This window comes from Thamnophis elegans, unplaced genomic scaffold (assembly GCF_009769535.1).
Source record: "Thamnophis elegans isolate rThaEle1 unplaced genomic scaffold, rThaEle1.pri scaffold_94_arrow_ctg1, whole genome shotgun sequence".
Lineage (NCBI taxonomy): Eukaryota > Metazoa > Chordata > Lepidosauria > Squamata > Colubridae > Thamnophis > Thamnophis elegans.
Window position 1 is genome coordinate 26,533 of NW_022473917.1, and position 13,283 is coordinate 39,815.

Sequence of the window (13,283 nt, forward strand, 5' to 3'; positions counted from 1 at the left end):
CATTGTGTGTGTATGTTTATATACGTACACATATACACAAATATGCATATATACACACATACAAACACATGAATATATTTACCCACATACATACACATATATACATATACACACATATCTACATACATATACATACATAAACATACACACATATGCATATAAACACATATACACACATACACATACATATACACAAACACACACACATCTACAATATACACACATGCATATATAAACACATATACACACATACATTTTTACATTGGGGAATATTTAACTGTATGTATGTATGTTTATATGTATATGTGTGTGCGTGTGTGTGTGTTGCGAATTATCCTAAAAGTACGAGTTCCAGGTGTAGTTATAAAAGAAGAAACCGACATTGCGATCTCTGGAACTTAAAATATATTTCTCACTTAGCTGTCATTGGGCTTTGTAACATTGTCAGAGTGTAAAAACTATGCGCGTAATGGCCAAATTGATTAATAGTGTATAAAGGCAGATATCTCTTCAATGGTAGTTTTCTTTTGTATACAAGTGTGTGCATATCAGAGGTGGGTTCCTACCAGTTCTCACCTATTCGGTAGAACCGGTTCATCAAATCTACCGAACTGGTTAGAAGAGGTTCCACCAGTGGACCGGGAAAGCAGGCCACACCTACAGAAGAAAGAGGTTCCAAACTTTTTTGAAACCCACCACTGGTACATATGTATGTGTATGTTTATGTGTGTGTGTACCAGCCAGAGACAACAGTTGAGAGAGCCAAGGACACAACCTTGAGAATGGAATGCAAACAGCCCCCAAAGAGGCCCCCAAAGCTTGAATGTTACCAAAACACCAAATTTGAACCTTACTGGACATCACCAAATTGACCCTGGTAGGAGAAGAGAGAAATTCCAAGTTTGAATGGGAAGCCCTTAGAACTGGCTTTGCTACACTTTAGTCAACTAGCTTTAGTAAAAGAATACACTGAACCACAAAATGGAATCCAGAGTCTTTCTTTCCTGAATGCTCAGGTTGGGACAGGCTTGACACTGATTAGTTATATACACTCCACTTATCCTATCCTAAATCCTTCTACCTTTTTCAATTCCTTCTTGTGAAGAATATGATTATGCGAGACTTTGAGATAGAATAGCTGTCCCCGCCTTTGTTTAATTTTCACACTTTTCCTTCGAATCAGAAGACAATTGTTTAGCTAAGAAAATTGCCTGGTATCTAAATTATATATTATTTTTCTTTTCTTTCTTTTCAAAGGACCGTCAAATACTGGAAAAGTTATTGTGGTATGGTGAATGGCACAGGTAAGTGTGTCAATGGGAGCAGTAATTAAATGTTCATTATTGTGTAGAACACACAATAAACATTTTGACCTGCCTTAAAATAGGAAAAGGTTGGAAACTGAAGTCAAGGTGCAAAGCTCCTAAAGATCCTACTTCAACAGATAAAATAAAAAATCCAATAAAATCCAATAAATGAAAATCCTACCCTCACAATGATTCTATAGAGCACTGCACACCAAGACAACTGGACACAAGAACAGTTTTGTTCCCGAACTCCACGACTGTGCTGAACTAATAATTCCCTCAACACTGTCAAACCATTCAATAAGGCTGCGTTACTATTACTATTAGTCTTCTCATCGTTCCTATCACCCATCTCCTCCCACTTATGACTGTAGGACTGTAACTTTGTGGCTTGTATCCTTACAATTTATATTGATATTGATTGCTTCCTAATTGTTTATTTGTACCCTATGACTATCATTAAGTGTTGTACCTGATGATTCTTCACCAATGTATCTTGTCTTTTTATGCACACTGAGAGCATCTGCATCAAAGACAAATTCCTTGTGTTTCCAATAAAGAAATCTATTCTGTTCTGTTCTGTTCTGTTCTGTTCTGTAAAGCAGTGCCCCTGCTTTTGTTCTTTACCCTATCAAAATCAAGAACAAACTTTGAACTTTATGAAAACAGAAAGACGGATAGATATCAAGGACTCGTCCCCTAAAGTTAGAAAATAAAGGTTGTATGTTGGGGGGGAGGAATTGGTTGCAAATGCCACACTAAAAATGAAGTAGCATGTTTGGAGAAAAAGGTTTAAAGGTTTCTGTTTTTTTACAGAAAGCAAGATCAATTTAAGGTCCTGTTTAAACTTACTCTCCTCATTTAAATGTGAGATCATTAGTTCTTAGAATACAATTCTTTATAGAACAGAATTCTTTATTGGCCAAATGTGATTGGACGCACAAGGAATTTGTCTTTGGTACAGATGCTCTCAGTGTAATACAAACAACAAATCATAGGTCATAGGTCATTTTGCCTTTACACGCACGCACACACACACACACACACACACACACACACACACACACACACACACAATTAAACAAATATATCTCAGCTTCAGAAAAGCATGTTGAGAAACCACTTCCAAAATGTTGGAAAACCACATGGAATTCTAATTTTTTTGGCACCTACTGTTCGATCAATGGTTTTTCCAGGTTTTAAGTCCCATTTTGCCTTGAGCTGCCACATTGGCCAACTCCAGAAGGATGTTGTCCAAAGGAGAAAATACTCTTTAATTCTTTAGTTCTGGATGGCCTGCCTCTTCCTCCGATAACCCAATCGTTAGAACCGAGCAGTTGAGTTAGCTGAACAGGGAAAGAAACTCTGTTGTAAAGGCATGCTTTGAATTCAGAGGCAGGATATTTGTATGCACTGTGAGGTTCGCCATTTACAAGACGTTCTGATTGTAACTCACAGATGCGGCTTCGTTCCACCCATTTATGACCAAGGAGGAAGACCTGCGTTTCTTCTCCGCCGATATTTGCAGGTAAATGATCTCAAACAAACGGGGCCCTTCCTTTCATTCCCAAATACTAGTAAACCAGAACTTATCACCACAACGGCGGATTTCTGGTTCTAAGCAAGGGGGGGATGGTTAAGTGCCCGATTTTATGAATTACTAGTAGCTGATAAGCCAGCGTTGCCCAGGATTTTCCCCCTTACCAGAGGGAGCCCCCTTGTAGAGTACTGTGAAGCTGTTGCCATGGCAACTTCACTGTGCTGCATAATAGAAGCCATTTTGCGGCAGTACAGTAGAAGCCATTGGAGGGCACAACAGGCTGTATTTTAACAGAACACCACCTCCTCCCCCGAGGACTGTTAGGGGTCTCTTAACCCCACAGTATTTGCTTCCAGAGGGTAAGTCAACTGTGTACCAAGTTTGGTTGAAATTGTTTGAGGCGTTCCAGAATTATGCTGGAACACACACTTATGCACACACCCATTTATATATGGATTATTATTATTTTTTGCTATGGTGGTTAAGCAACAGACTGTAGTCAGTTGATTAACAACTACAAGATTAGTGGATGTCCCATAGGGGATTTTTTTCAAAAGGCAATTGGATTTTTTTTTTTTTGAGGACGTTTTGCTTCTCATTTTATATTAAAGAGTTTTAATAAGTTTTACAATTGTATGCCCTTCCCCTTCCCTCCCTCCGCCCCAATCCCACATCCACTCTCCCCCCCCAACCTCCCAGAGCAAAATACAGGGTATAAACATTTAACAATCGTACACTAAAATAAACTAACTTTAGCATCGTACCTTCACTTATACTTTAACTCCCCTTTTGTAAAGCTAACTTTAGATAAATTGTAACATTCCTTGTTCATTCATTCATAATCTAGCTGAAATTTCTTAGTCCCATATTTATTTTGAATGTAATCAGTCCATCTTCTCCATTCCAGTTTATATCTCTCATTTGAGTGGTCCTTGAGATATGCTGATATTTTAGCCATCTCTGCTAAGTTTGTTACTTTTAACGTCCATTCTTGAATAGTAGGCAATTCTTCCTTCTTCCAGTACTGCGCCACCAACAATCTTGCCGCCGTTGTTAAATTCAGAATCAAATTAGTCTCTTGGCTGTACAATCTGTAATTATACCTAATGAGAATAACTGAGGAGTAAACTTTAACTTCTTTTAAAGAATATTTTGAGTAATGCACCATATTTTTATCCAAAATGCTTTGACTTTTTTACAAGTCCACCATATATGATAATACGTAGCATCAGCACAATCACATCTCCAGCACATCCAGGAAGCTTCTTCAGTTCTGACCGAAGAACTGAAGAAGCTTCTTGGATGAGAATCAAAACGTCTTCAAGGAAGAACCAAAGTCCAGTTGCCTTTTGTGAAAGCCCATTTTTGGGACAATGGTTGAGAATTTCCGTAGAAAAGATTGCTGGATCCGTTTTGATCCTGCCGTGATCACATTATTTTTTACGAAACAGGTCAATCTTCGCCACATTTGAAAGCGAGCAGACGGTGAAAGGCATCCCACTTTATCGCTTCATTATCCCTCCGTCGGCTTTTGCGTCGCCCCAATCCAATCCGGATAATGTTTGCTTCTGCACTGATATGACTGTAAGCAAAAATTGTACCTTAGGTGGAGTTCTGGATATCAGCTCTTGCAAAGCAGGTAACGGAGTAAAAATTCACTTTAAAAAAACAAACCCTTCTTAATGATAGAGGTGACTAGAATGTTATGCACCAGTGGACATTCCTCAAAACTTGTGTCTTTCGTTGCAATCTAGAGGTGAATAAAAAGGGCAACGGGTTTAAACATTTATTTATTTATTTATTTATTTATTTATTTATTTATTTATTTATTTATTTATTTATTTATTATTAATTAGACTTTTATACTGCTTCATAAGGCTTCCAGCCCTCTCTAAGCGGTTTACAAATTTGTTTTAGCAAATTGAGTCAGCAACTTGCCCCCACAGTCCGGGTCCTCATTTCACCCACCTCGGAAGGATGGAAGGCTGAGTCGACCTTGAGCCGGTGAGATTTGAACCGCTGAACTGCAGATCACAGTCAGCTAAAGTGGCCTGCAGTACTGCACCCTAACCACTGCGCCACCTCGGCTCATAAACATCAAGTCAATAAAGCAAGGGTGTCAAACTCAAGGCCCGCGGGCCGAATTCGGCCCTCGGTGCTTAGATCTGGCCCGCGGGCCCACCCTGGAAACAGCGAAGGACCGGCCCACGGTGCTTCTGCCAGTGAAAATGGAGCTCGGAAGGGCCCCGCACAGTCCTCAAGGGCTCCATTTTTGGCTGGAATTGCATCTTGCAGCCCTTTGCCAGTGAAAACGGAGCTCGGGAGGGCCAAACACAATTTATGAAAAGAGCCATGTTGGCACATCTGGAAAAACCCAAATCTGAAAGCTTCCCGGTTTCCGCCACCCAGTTGAAAGTTCAAGATCTTGCCCCCACGCCCACAAGTCCATCCCATGGTCCAATCTCCCACTGCCGTGCTGGCAGCTTCCACCCATCCAGTTCCAGTCAGGTGCAGAGTTGAAGAGACAAAGGATGACCTTGGCTTTCTAGAAAGAATGTTGTTATGGCTACATATCATCCCCCCTCCCATTTTCCCACAATAGAAAATGCATAGTAGAATAATAGAAAGTGTGTCAGGCCAAGACCCAAAGGAATAAAAATGACTGCAGGCCTGGCACCAAGCTTACTAGGAGTTGTACTTGGTGAGTAAGCTTCACTGACTGGTTGGCTGTTTCCCCAAAGATAGAAATGTCTCCATTCTTCCATTCAGCTTCTTTAGTAGAACAGAACTGAATGATACAATAGCAATAGCAATAGCAGTTAGACTTATATACCGCTTCATAGGGCTTTCAGCCCTCTCTAAGCGGTTTACAGAGTCAGCATATTGCCCCCAACAACAATCTGGGTCCTCATTTCACCCACCTCGGAAGGATGGAAGGCTGAGTCAACCTTGAGCCGGTGAGATTTGAACAGCCGAACTGCAGAACTACAGTCAGCTGAAGTAGCCTGCAGTGCTGCATTTAACCACTGTGCCACATCGGCTCTTGTAAAACTTGTACCTCATCTTCATTTTCCCTTTTATTTCTATAGGTAAACCAGTCTACATCTCGTTGCCCCATTTCCTGCATGCAAGTAGGGAATTTTTTCATTTTGTTGACGGATTGAAGCCCAATGTGGAAGAACACAAAACCTTTCTGGATGTAGAACCAGTAAGTGACTGTAAATTAAATCCATAGCCAGGCCTTCTCAGTCGTGAAATTTGACCCTTGAAGTTAATTTTGGAGTTTGTTCAATTAAATGGGATTGTTTCCTCCTAGTAATTCATTTGCTGTGCAGATGGGATGTAGATTTTCCAAGGGCCCATCAGCCTGTAAACTCAGCTTCATTCAATTGCCCAGGGATTATGGGGTTGTTCAAAGAGGATGATGATTCTAAGCACATTAAAAAATGCAGCACCAACTTTGAAAGCAAACACCCATTTCAAAATGGATGAATATCCGGTTTCAATTAATTACAGTGAAATCATTGACACAATGACGGTAGACATGGCTTCCTGGCTATTGAGATTCAGCCTGTCCAATGCTGGTAAAACCTTTCCAAACTCCTCATCTGAATGCATTATTTTTTTTCTACTTAGTGCCACTCACATTTAAATAATCCCCCCCCCCACCCACAAAATTCACTGTATTGTTATTATTATTTTTTAGACCACGGGATTTACCTTGCAGTTTGCAAAAAAGTTGCAGATTAATATATTGGTGAAACCGAACACAAAAATCACGTACGTCTTGACAGTTGTTCTTTTTTATTGGGGGGGGGAGGTGGGGGGGTTTGTTCTTCATGTATGCTTGTCAGGAGAACTGGCTTACGGGCAAGGAGGGATTCAGATCTGCAAGATGGCAGGTTTGACATCCTCACTGAAGCTCCGCCCCCTTTATATGGGCAGACCATAAAGGTCAACTGTGGCCTTCACATCTCCTGGAAGCCTCTTCTGAAACAATCTGATAGGACAGATGGAGAACGGTTGGTTGCAGGCTTTAAAATCAACGGAGGGACGATGACAAGATATCAACCCGTCTCAATTATCTGAGACATATCCATTCACGTTATAGCTAAGGCCTTATCTTATGCTCTCTTGAACTCTTCTGCCCTTCCATAAATGTGTGTGCTCAGCCATCAAAAAGAGAGTTTACCTTGCTGTGTTTTGCTTATTTTGAAAATGCCATTTGTGTCAGATTTCCGAAAGATGCCCTAATTAATTCATGAGCCTCGAGCCAAGTTTCAAAAGAAAATCCAGTCATTTATTAGGAACACCACTTCGGCAATATCCCATTGCAGTCAGATCTGATCTCATTTTAATTATGGCTGAACTTTGTGCCCCTGTTTCCCCCTCCCCCCCTGCTCAGTCTGTGTCATAAATCACATTCTCCAATGAGGTGCACCCCTCCCAAGCCTGCTGTAGTAATCTGAAGATATACATGGAATGCACTCCCCACCTTTTGTCACCAAGGCAACTTTATGAGTTGCAATTTAGCCTTTTTTCTCAAAGGTAACAATCTAAACCAGGGGTGCCAAACACAAGCTGTGGTCGGATCTGGCCTGTGGGGCCATTGTGGAAAATGTAAAGGGCCGGTCTGCGTCGCTTCATCCCGGTCTGCCCAATGCAAAGAGGAAACATGTCAGCTGTTTGGGGAGTGACATCAAGTTGGCCACGCCCACCCAGTCAGCACGCCCACCCAGTCAGCCATCCCAGTGAGTGGCATCAAGCTGGCCATGCCCACCCATTCAACCACGCCCACCCAGTTGGTTATGCCCACTTAATCAGCCAACCCAATGAGTGGCATCAAGATGGCCATGCCCACCCAGTCAGCCACGTCCACCCAGTTGGTCATACCCACTCAATCAGCCAGCCCAGTGAGTGGTGTCGAGCTGGCCATGCCCAACCAGTTGACCACACCCACCCAGTTGGCCATATCCCCCCCCCCAAGGTCAACCACAGCCCTGATGCAGCCCTCAAGGAAATTGAGTTTGACACTCCTGATCTAAATGAATGTAGACATTTCCATCCGGTTGGAAGAAGAACCAAGTAACACAGGCATTTTCTCCACCAGGCAATTTCAGGTAGCCCCAAGAAAAATAGTATAGAACTCAAAGTAAGATAAAGGGACTTGGTGGCTCAGTGGCTAAGATGCTGAGCTGGTCAATCAGAAAGGTCGGCAGTTCAGCGGTTTGAATCCCTAGCGCCACGTAACAGAGTGAGCTCCCGTTACTTGTCCCAGCTTCTGCCAACCTAACAGTTCTAAAGCATGTAAAAATGCAAGTAGAAAAATAGGAACCACATTTGGTGGGAAGGTAACAGCGTTCCATGCGCCTTTGCTGTTTAGTCATGCTGGCCACATGACCACGGAGATGTCTTCGGACAGCGCTGGCTCTTTGGATTAGAAACAGAGATGAGCACTGCCCCCTAGAGTCGGGAACGACTAGCGCACATGTGCGAGGGGAACCTTTACCAAAGTAATGTGGTCACCATTTCTTGTAATCTCAGAAAAGAACTGAGTTCTTCTAATGTTGCTTTTTTCCCCTTTTTTGTTTCCTGCAGAGCACTAAAACAAATCAAACATCACTTTATCTTTCCTGTTTTGTGGCTGAATGAGGTGAGTGGATGCCTTTTTCAATTGCTCCAAATCCTTCCTTTATACTTTGGCTCATTGACCAATCTGGGATCACTGTTGATTGAACCAACAACAAAAAAGGGGAGGGGGAAATCCTCCCAAAAATCTGCGTCTACGTGATCATCTACCCTGTTTTCCCGAAAATAAGACCTCCCTGGATAATAAGCCCAATCGGGCTTTTGAGAGCATGCACTAAAATAAGCCTTCCCCTGAAAATCAGCCCTCCCAGAAAATATTGCAACACAGCCGCAGCCATGAGGTGACACGCTCGCCACCTCCTGCACTTCAAAAATAATAAGACCTCCCCGAAAATAAGGCCAAGCGCTTATTTTGGAGGTCAAAAGAAAATAAGTTAGACAAAAAGGTAGATAAGAACTTTAAAAGTCATATTTTAAGGAATGCGCTACTGCGGGTCTGGAAAAAATATCAATACAAATTAAATGATAAGATACCTAGTTCACCGACAAAAGGGCAAATGACAAAACCGCGCCTGACTAAACCGTGTCGCTGACGTCATCAACAGGGCGACAACAGCGCGGAGACAGAAGCACGCTGTAAACCCTAACCCTAAACTTAACCCCTAACCTAAACCTAATCCTAAACCTAACCCTAAACCTAACCCTAAACCTAACCCTTAACCTAACCCTAAACCTAACCCTAAACCTAACCCTAAACCTAACCCTAACCCTAAACCTAATCCTAATCCTTACCTTAAGTTAAATCGGCTTTCTTTCAACGTGCTATTTAAAGCGCCCTTCTTTCTCTGCGCTGGCTGTTGTCGCCGCGTTGATGACGTCAGCGATGCAGTTTAGTTGGGCGCAGTTTTGTCGTTCGCCCTTTTGTCAGGTCACGAAGATACCCATATGGGCAATTCCTAGACACGCAATAGAAAACATAAATATAGTACAAAAACAGGATGTAATTACATATAGACAGCTTCTTACCTTAGAAAGAGGTGTATTACAATTAAAACCCTTGAATGTACTAAAAGAGGAAAAGGCAATTCAAACATGGTTTCAGTATGGGCAGTTACAGGCCAGATGGAAAAAAGATGAAAAAAATCGCTTTTATGCAAGACGAGGATAATTTGCTAAAACAAATTAGAGATCAAAGAAAATAAGACCTAGTCTTATTTTTGGGAAAACACAGTACTAACCATGGTGGGATTAAGAGCTCATCTCAAGTCTCTGATCTGGGAGAAGATCCAGAGATCTTGTCCTTAACTGGTCCTGGTTTTCTCTGAAATGAAACCAGTAGAAACCTACTTCCAGGATCACTCGTTCTCTCCTTTCCAAGCCTTCACTGCTTCCCCAGATGTAAACGTCTCAATCTTGTTATACAGAAGGAAGCAAGAAAATTCTGCAGCCAGGCTTCCAAGTAACGCCCCCAATGAAAGAAGACCCTGAGGCTTGAGGAGCCTCAAAGTTCCATTTTATTAGAGATGTCATACTGGCACATCTGGGAAAACCTGAATCTGAAAGCTTCCAGATTTTCCACACCCCCCAAACGAAAGTTCAAATCCCTGCCCAGCATATACATGTCTGTTCTGACACCCCTCTTCCTACACCAAACCACGCTGAGATAAAGATACTTCAAGGATTTATTAACACACAGACCAGACCTTGGCAGCAATCCAGCACAGACTAATCTTGGCAGCAATCCAGACTGCCAAGCTAGGCACTGAGAATATATCTGCTGAAACGAAACTCCATCCTGGCGACAGGAAGGACATCGGGCCATTGAAACACTCTGCTAGAACTTTTCAGTTGCCCAGACTCCACCCCTCAAGGGATTATGGGGTCGTTAAATGACGAGGATGAGGATGAAGCATGTGCCAAATAGGAAGAGTGATACAGTGGCCCAGAGGTGGAGCTCTCGCCTCACAATCAGGAGACTGTGAGTTCAATCCTAGGTAGAGGCAGATATTTCTCGCTCTGGGCACACTGAGAATATATCTGCTACAGAGGTGGTATTCACTAGGTTCTGGAGAATCGCTAGTGGAAATTTTGAGTAGTTCGGAGAACTGGTAAATACTATCTCTGACTGGCCCTGCCCCCATCTATTCTCTGCCCTCCCCCAAGTCCCAGCTGATGGGAAGGGAATGGGGATTTTGCAGTATCCTTCCCCGGCTACGCCCACCAAGCCATGCCCACAGAACCGGTCCAGTAATAAAGTTTTTTTGAATCCCACCACTGATCTGCTGAACAAAACTCCACATTGGCAACAAGAAGGACATCTGGCCAGTAAATACTCAGCTCCATTCATTACCCAGACTCCACCCCCCGCAAGGGATTATGGGGTGGTTAAAAGAAGACGATGATTCCTGCTGCTGTATTCTTCTGCTGGAAGGATGCTGAAAAATGCTCTCTCTCTCTCTCTCTCTTTCTCCAGACGGCTACTATCACTGATGAGAAAGCAGATGTTTTCCGATCCAAAGTGACCAACAAGATCAAACTGCTGCACTTCCTTCAGCTGGCGCTAATGGTCATCGGATCTGTGATCTTCCTGGGATTCCTAATTGCTTTTTTCCTATGCAAAGGGAAGAGCCCTAAATAAGTAAGTGAAACTCGAAACTGAGATCTGCAATTAATGCATTAATTAATTAATTAATTTGGAAGGGCTCTTGGTGCCACCAGATTCTGGGTGCCATAGGACTTCCTTCCTTCCTTCCTTCCTTCCTTCCTTCCTTCCTTCCTCCCTTCCTCCCTCCCTCCCTCCCTCCCTCCCTCCCTTCCTTCCTTCCTTCCTCTCTCTTTCCTTCTTTCTTTCTTTCTCTCGCTTCCTCTCTTTCTTTCTTTCTCTCTGTCTTTCTCTCTTTCTCTTTCTCTTCCTTCCTTCCTTTATTCCTTCATTTCTTTCTTTCTTTCTTTCTTTCTTGTTTCCATCCTTCCTTCCTTTCTCTCTCTCTTTCTCTCTCTTTCCTTCTTTCTCTCTCTCTCTCTCTTCCTCTCTTTCTCTCTCTCTTCCTCTCTTTCTTTCTTTCTCTCTCTGGCTCTGTCTGTGTCTGTGTCTCTGTCCCTTTCTGTCCCTCTCTGTCTCTGCCTGCCTGCCTGTCCCTCTCCCTCTCTCCCTCCCTCCCTCCCGCTCCCTCTCCCTCTCTCTCTCTTTCTCTTTATTCATTTACAAAATTTATATTGCCCACTACTCACACATGGCAACTCAAGGCGGCTTACAAGGATACAAAAGCAGCGTGTGCAAGTAGGAAAAATCATTTTAAAAAACCATAGAATCAGAATCCCCCATCCTGGCGACAACACATATACATACCATGCTGGGTTCCCCAGTCCCACTGGCAAAACCACGGCTCCGGGGCCTTCTGAAAGAATGTTAGAGTGGGAGCCAACTTAATCTCGGGTGGAAGTGCTCTGAGATGCATTCAAATAGAAATGAAGTCCCAATACCTCATCTAACATTTCTGGATTTATCGGACTCATTTTTGTTTTGTTTTCTTTTCTCACCCTGCAGGAAGATGCTGCTGGTGAAAGCATCCATTATTTCCCCCCAATTTCAAGCAGAGAATAGACCTGCCTTCCTGGTGTTGTTGTTGGTTGTGCTCCGTATATGTAAATACCTTGGGGGAAAGATGCCGGACATACAGGGGGGACAGATAAATCATTTTTTGCAACCCGAACTCCACGGACATTCAAGGGTTCTGTTTCCTCCCCCACCTCCCATCGGAAAGACTGGCATGAAACCTGAACTTCTGGGTCCCTTGAAGGAAAAAATCCCATTTTGCCTCCCCTTCAGAATGCAACTTCACTTTGGATCTGAGTTTGTTCTGCCAATCCTACAGCTCGGCTGGCATTTCCTCTGAGTTTCCGCACTTTAGGAGTCTAAGGAGGGCGAACTGAAGTTACACCATGGAGTGGCTGGGCTAGAAAAATATTATTATTATTGGCCTCCCACCCCTCTGACGAGAAGAGCCCGAGTTGTGTTTGCCTTCAAAAGCTGTGACTTTTTGATTGGTTTCGAAGGAGAGGAAGGAAGAGCAACAACTGTAGAATATTAATTGCTAGTAAAGGACTTACCAAAAAGGCTCGTTTGGTTATTTGGGTTTCTGTCAACCCTGGGGTTCCCTAACCTGTTCTGACCCAGGCTTCCTTAGAAAGGAAGAGTCAAGATCCTCGCCAAAACCCCTTTTACTGACACGACGGTGAATTCCTTTCATTCACAGTCCGTGTTCTGCCCCGGGCAATGAGGTTCTGCTCGGGCAGCCAGTTAACTCCACGCTTAGGAATATCTTTCAGACCACGTTTATTATCAGGCATCCTTAATAGCAAAACTTACAGTTCAGTGTTAAGATTCTTCTGACTTCCCATGATCTGTCCCCATCACGTAGTGTAAAAAGATGATTGTTTTTATCCCCATGCTGAGTGGAGATGTAGAAAGCTACTATTCCGGTTCACAAAAGCAATTGAACTACCCAGCTATAAACTTTGCATGTGGGCAAGATGCCCCGGTGGCCAACCACAAACAGAGATGAGATCACATGTCATGGAACTACGTTTCCCATAAGGCAATCTCTGCCTGCATTTCCCATGAGGTAGTTTCTTAAAGGAGACAGTTCTTAATTCCTACACTAGCTATATACTGCTGGGGCAGCACAGTCAGCAAGGCTTAGAAAACAGTCTTTCAGAGGAGTATTTATCCACACGAACCTCATCTCATTCAGAGAACTGCCAGATAACTAGTGTCCAAAGTCAGGGCAAAGCAAAACTTGGCACAGAGTTTCTCATAGTCACAACCAGAACTTTCCACTCTTGAA

General features: G+C 43.0%; 1 protein-coding gene across 2 annotated transcripts; it reads left to right on the plus strand.

Annotated features, from left to right (window-relative positions):
* The first annotated feature begins 1,166 nt into the window (after positions 1-1,166).
* Positions 1,167-12,548, plus strand: LOC116523698 (platelet glycoprotein 4-like). Of its 2 annotated transcripts, none has more exons than XM_032238832.1 (8): positions 1,167-1,304; positions 2,766-2,835; positions 4,299-4,486; positions 5,937-6,055; positions 6,554-6,627; positions 8,446-8,500; positions 10,910-11,074; positions 11,984-12,548. In XM_032238832.1, exons 1-7 carry the CDS (start codon positions 1,289-1,291, stop codon positions 11,072-11,074), a joined length of 687 nt encoding a protein of 228 aa, XP_032094723.1. In that variant the 5' UTR covers positions 1,167-1,288; the 3' UTR covers positions 11,984-12,548. The 2 variants fall into 2 exon arrangements, with proteins under 2 accessions (XP_032094723.1, XP_032094722.1); XM_032238831.1 differs by having other exon boundaries at positions 1,169-1,304; positions 11,977-12,548.
* The last annotated feature ends 735 nt before the right edge of the window (positions 12,549-13,283 follow it).

Excerpts from the sequence above, each read along its gene's own strand:
- LOC116523698 (XM_032238832.1), top strand. Across the intron at positions 2,836-4,298 it reads TTCTCCGCCGATATTTGCAG|GTCAATCTTCGCCACATTTG; the intron begins GTAAATGATCTC and ends TTTACGAAACAG. Across the intron at positions 8,501-10,909 it reads CTGTTTTGTGGCTGAATGAG|ACGGCTACTATCACTGATGA; the intron begins GTGAGTGGATGC and ends CTCTTTCTCCAG.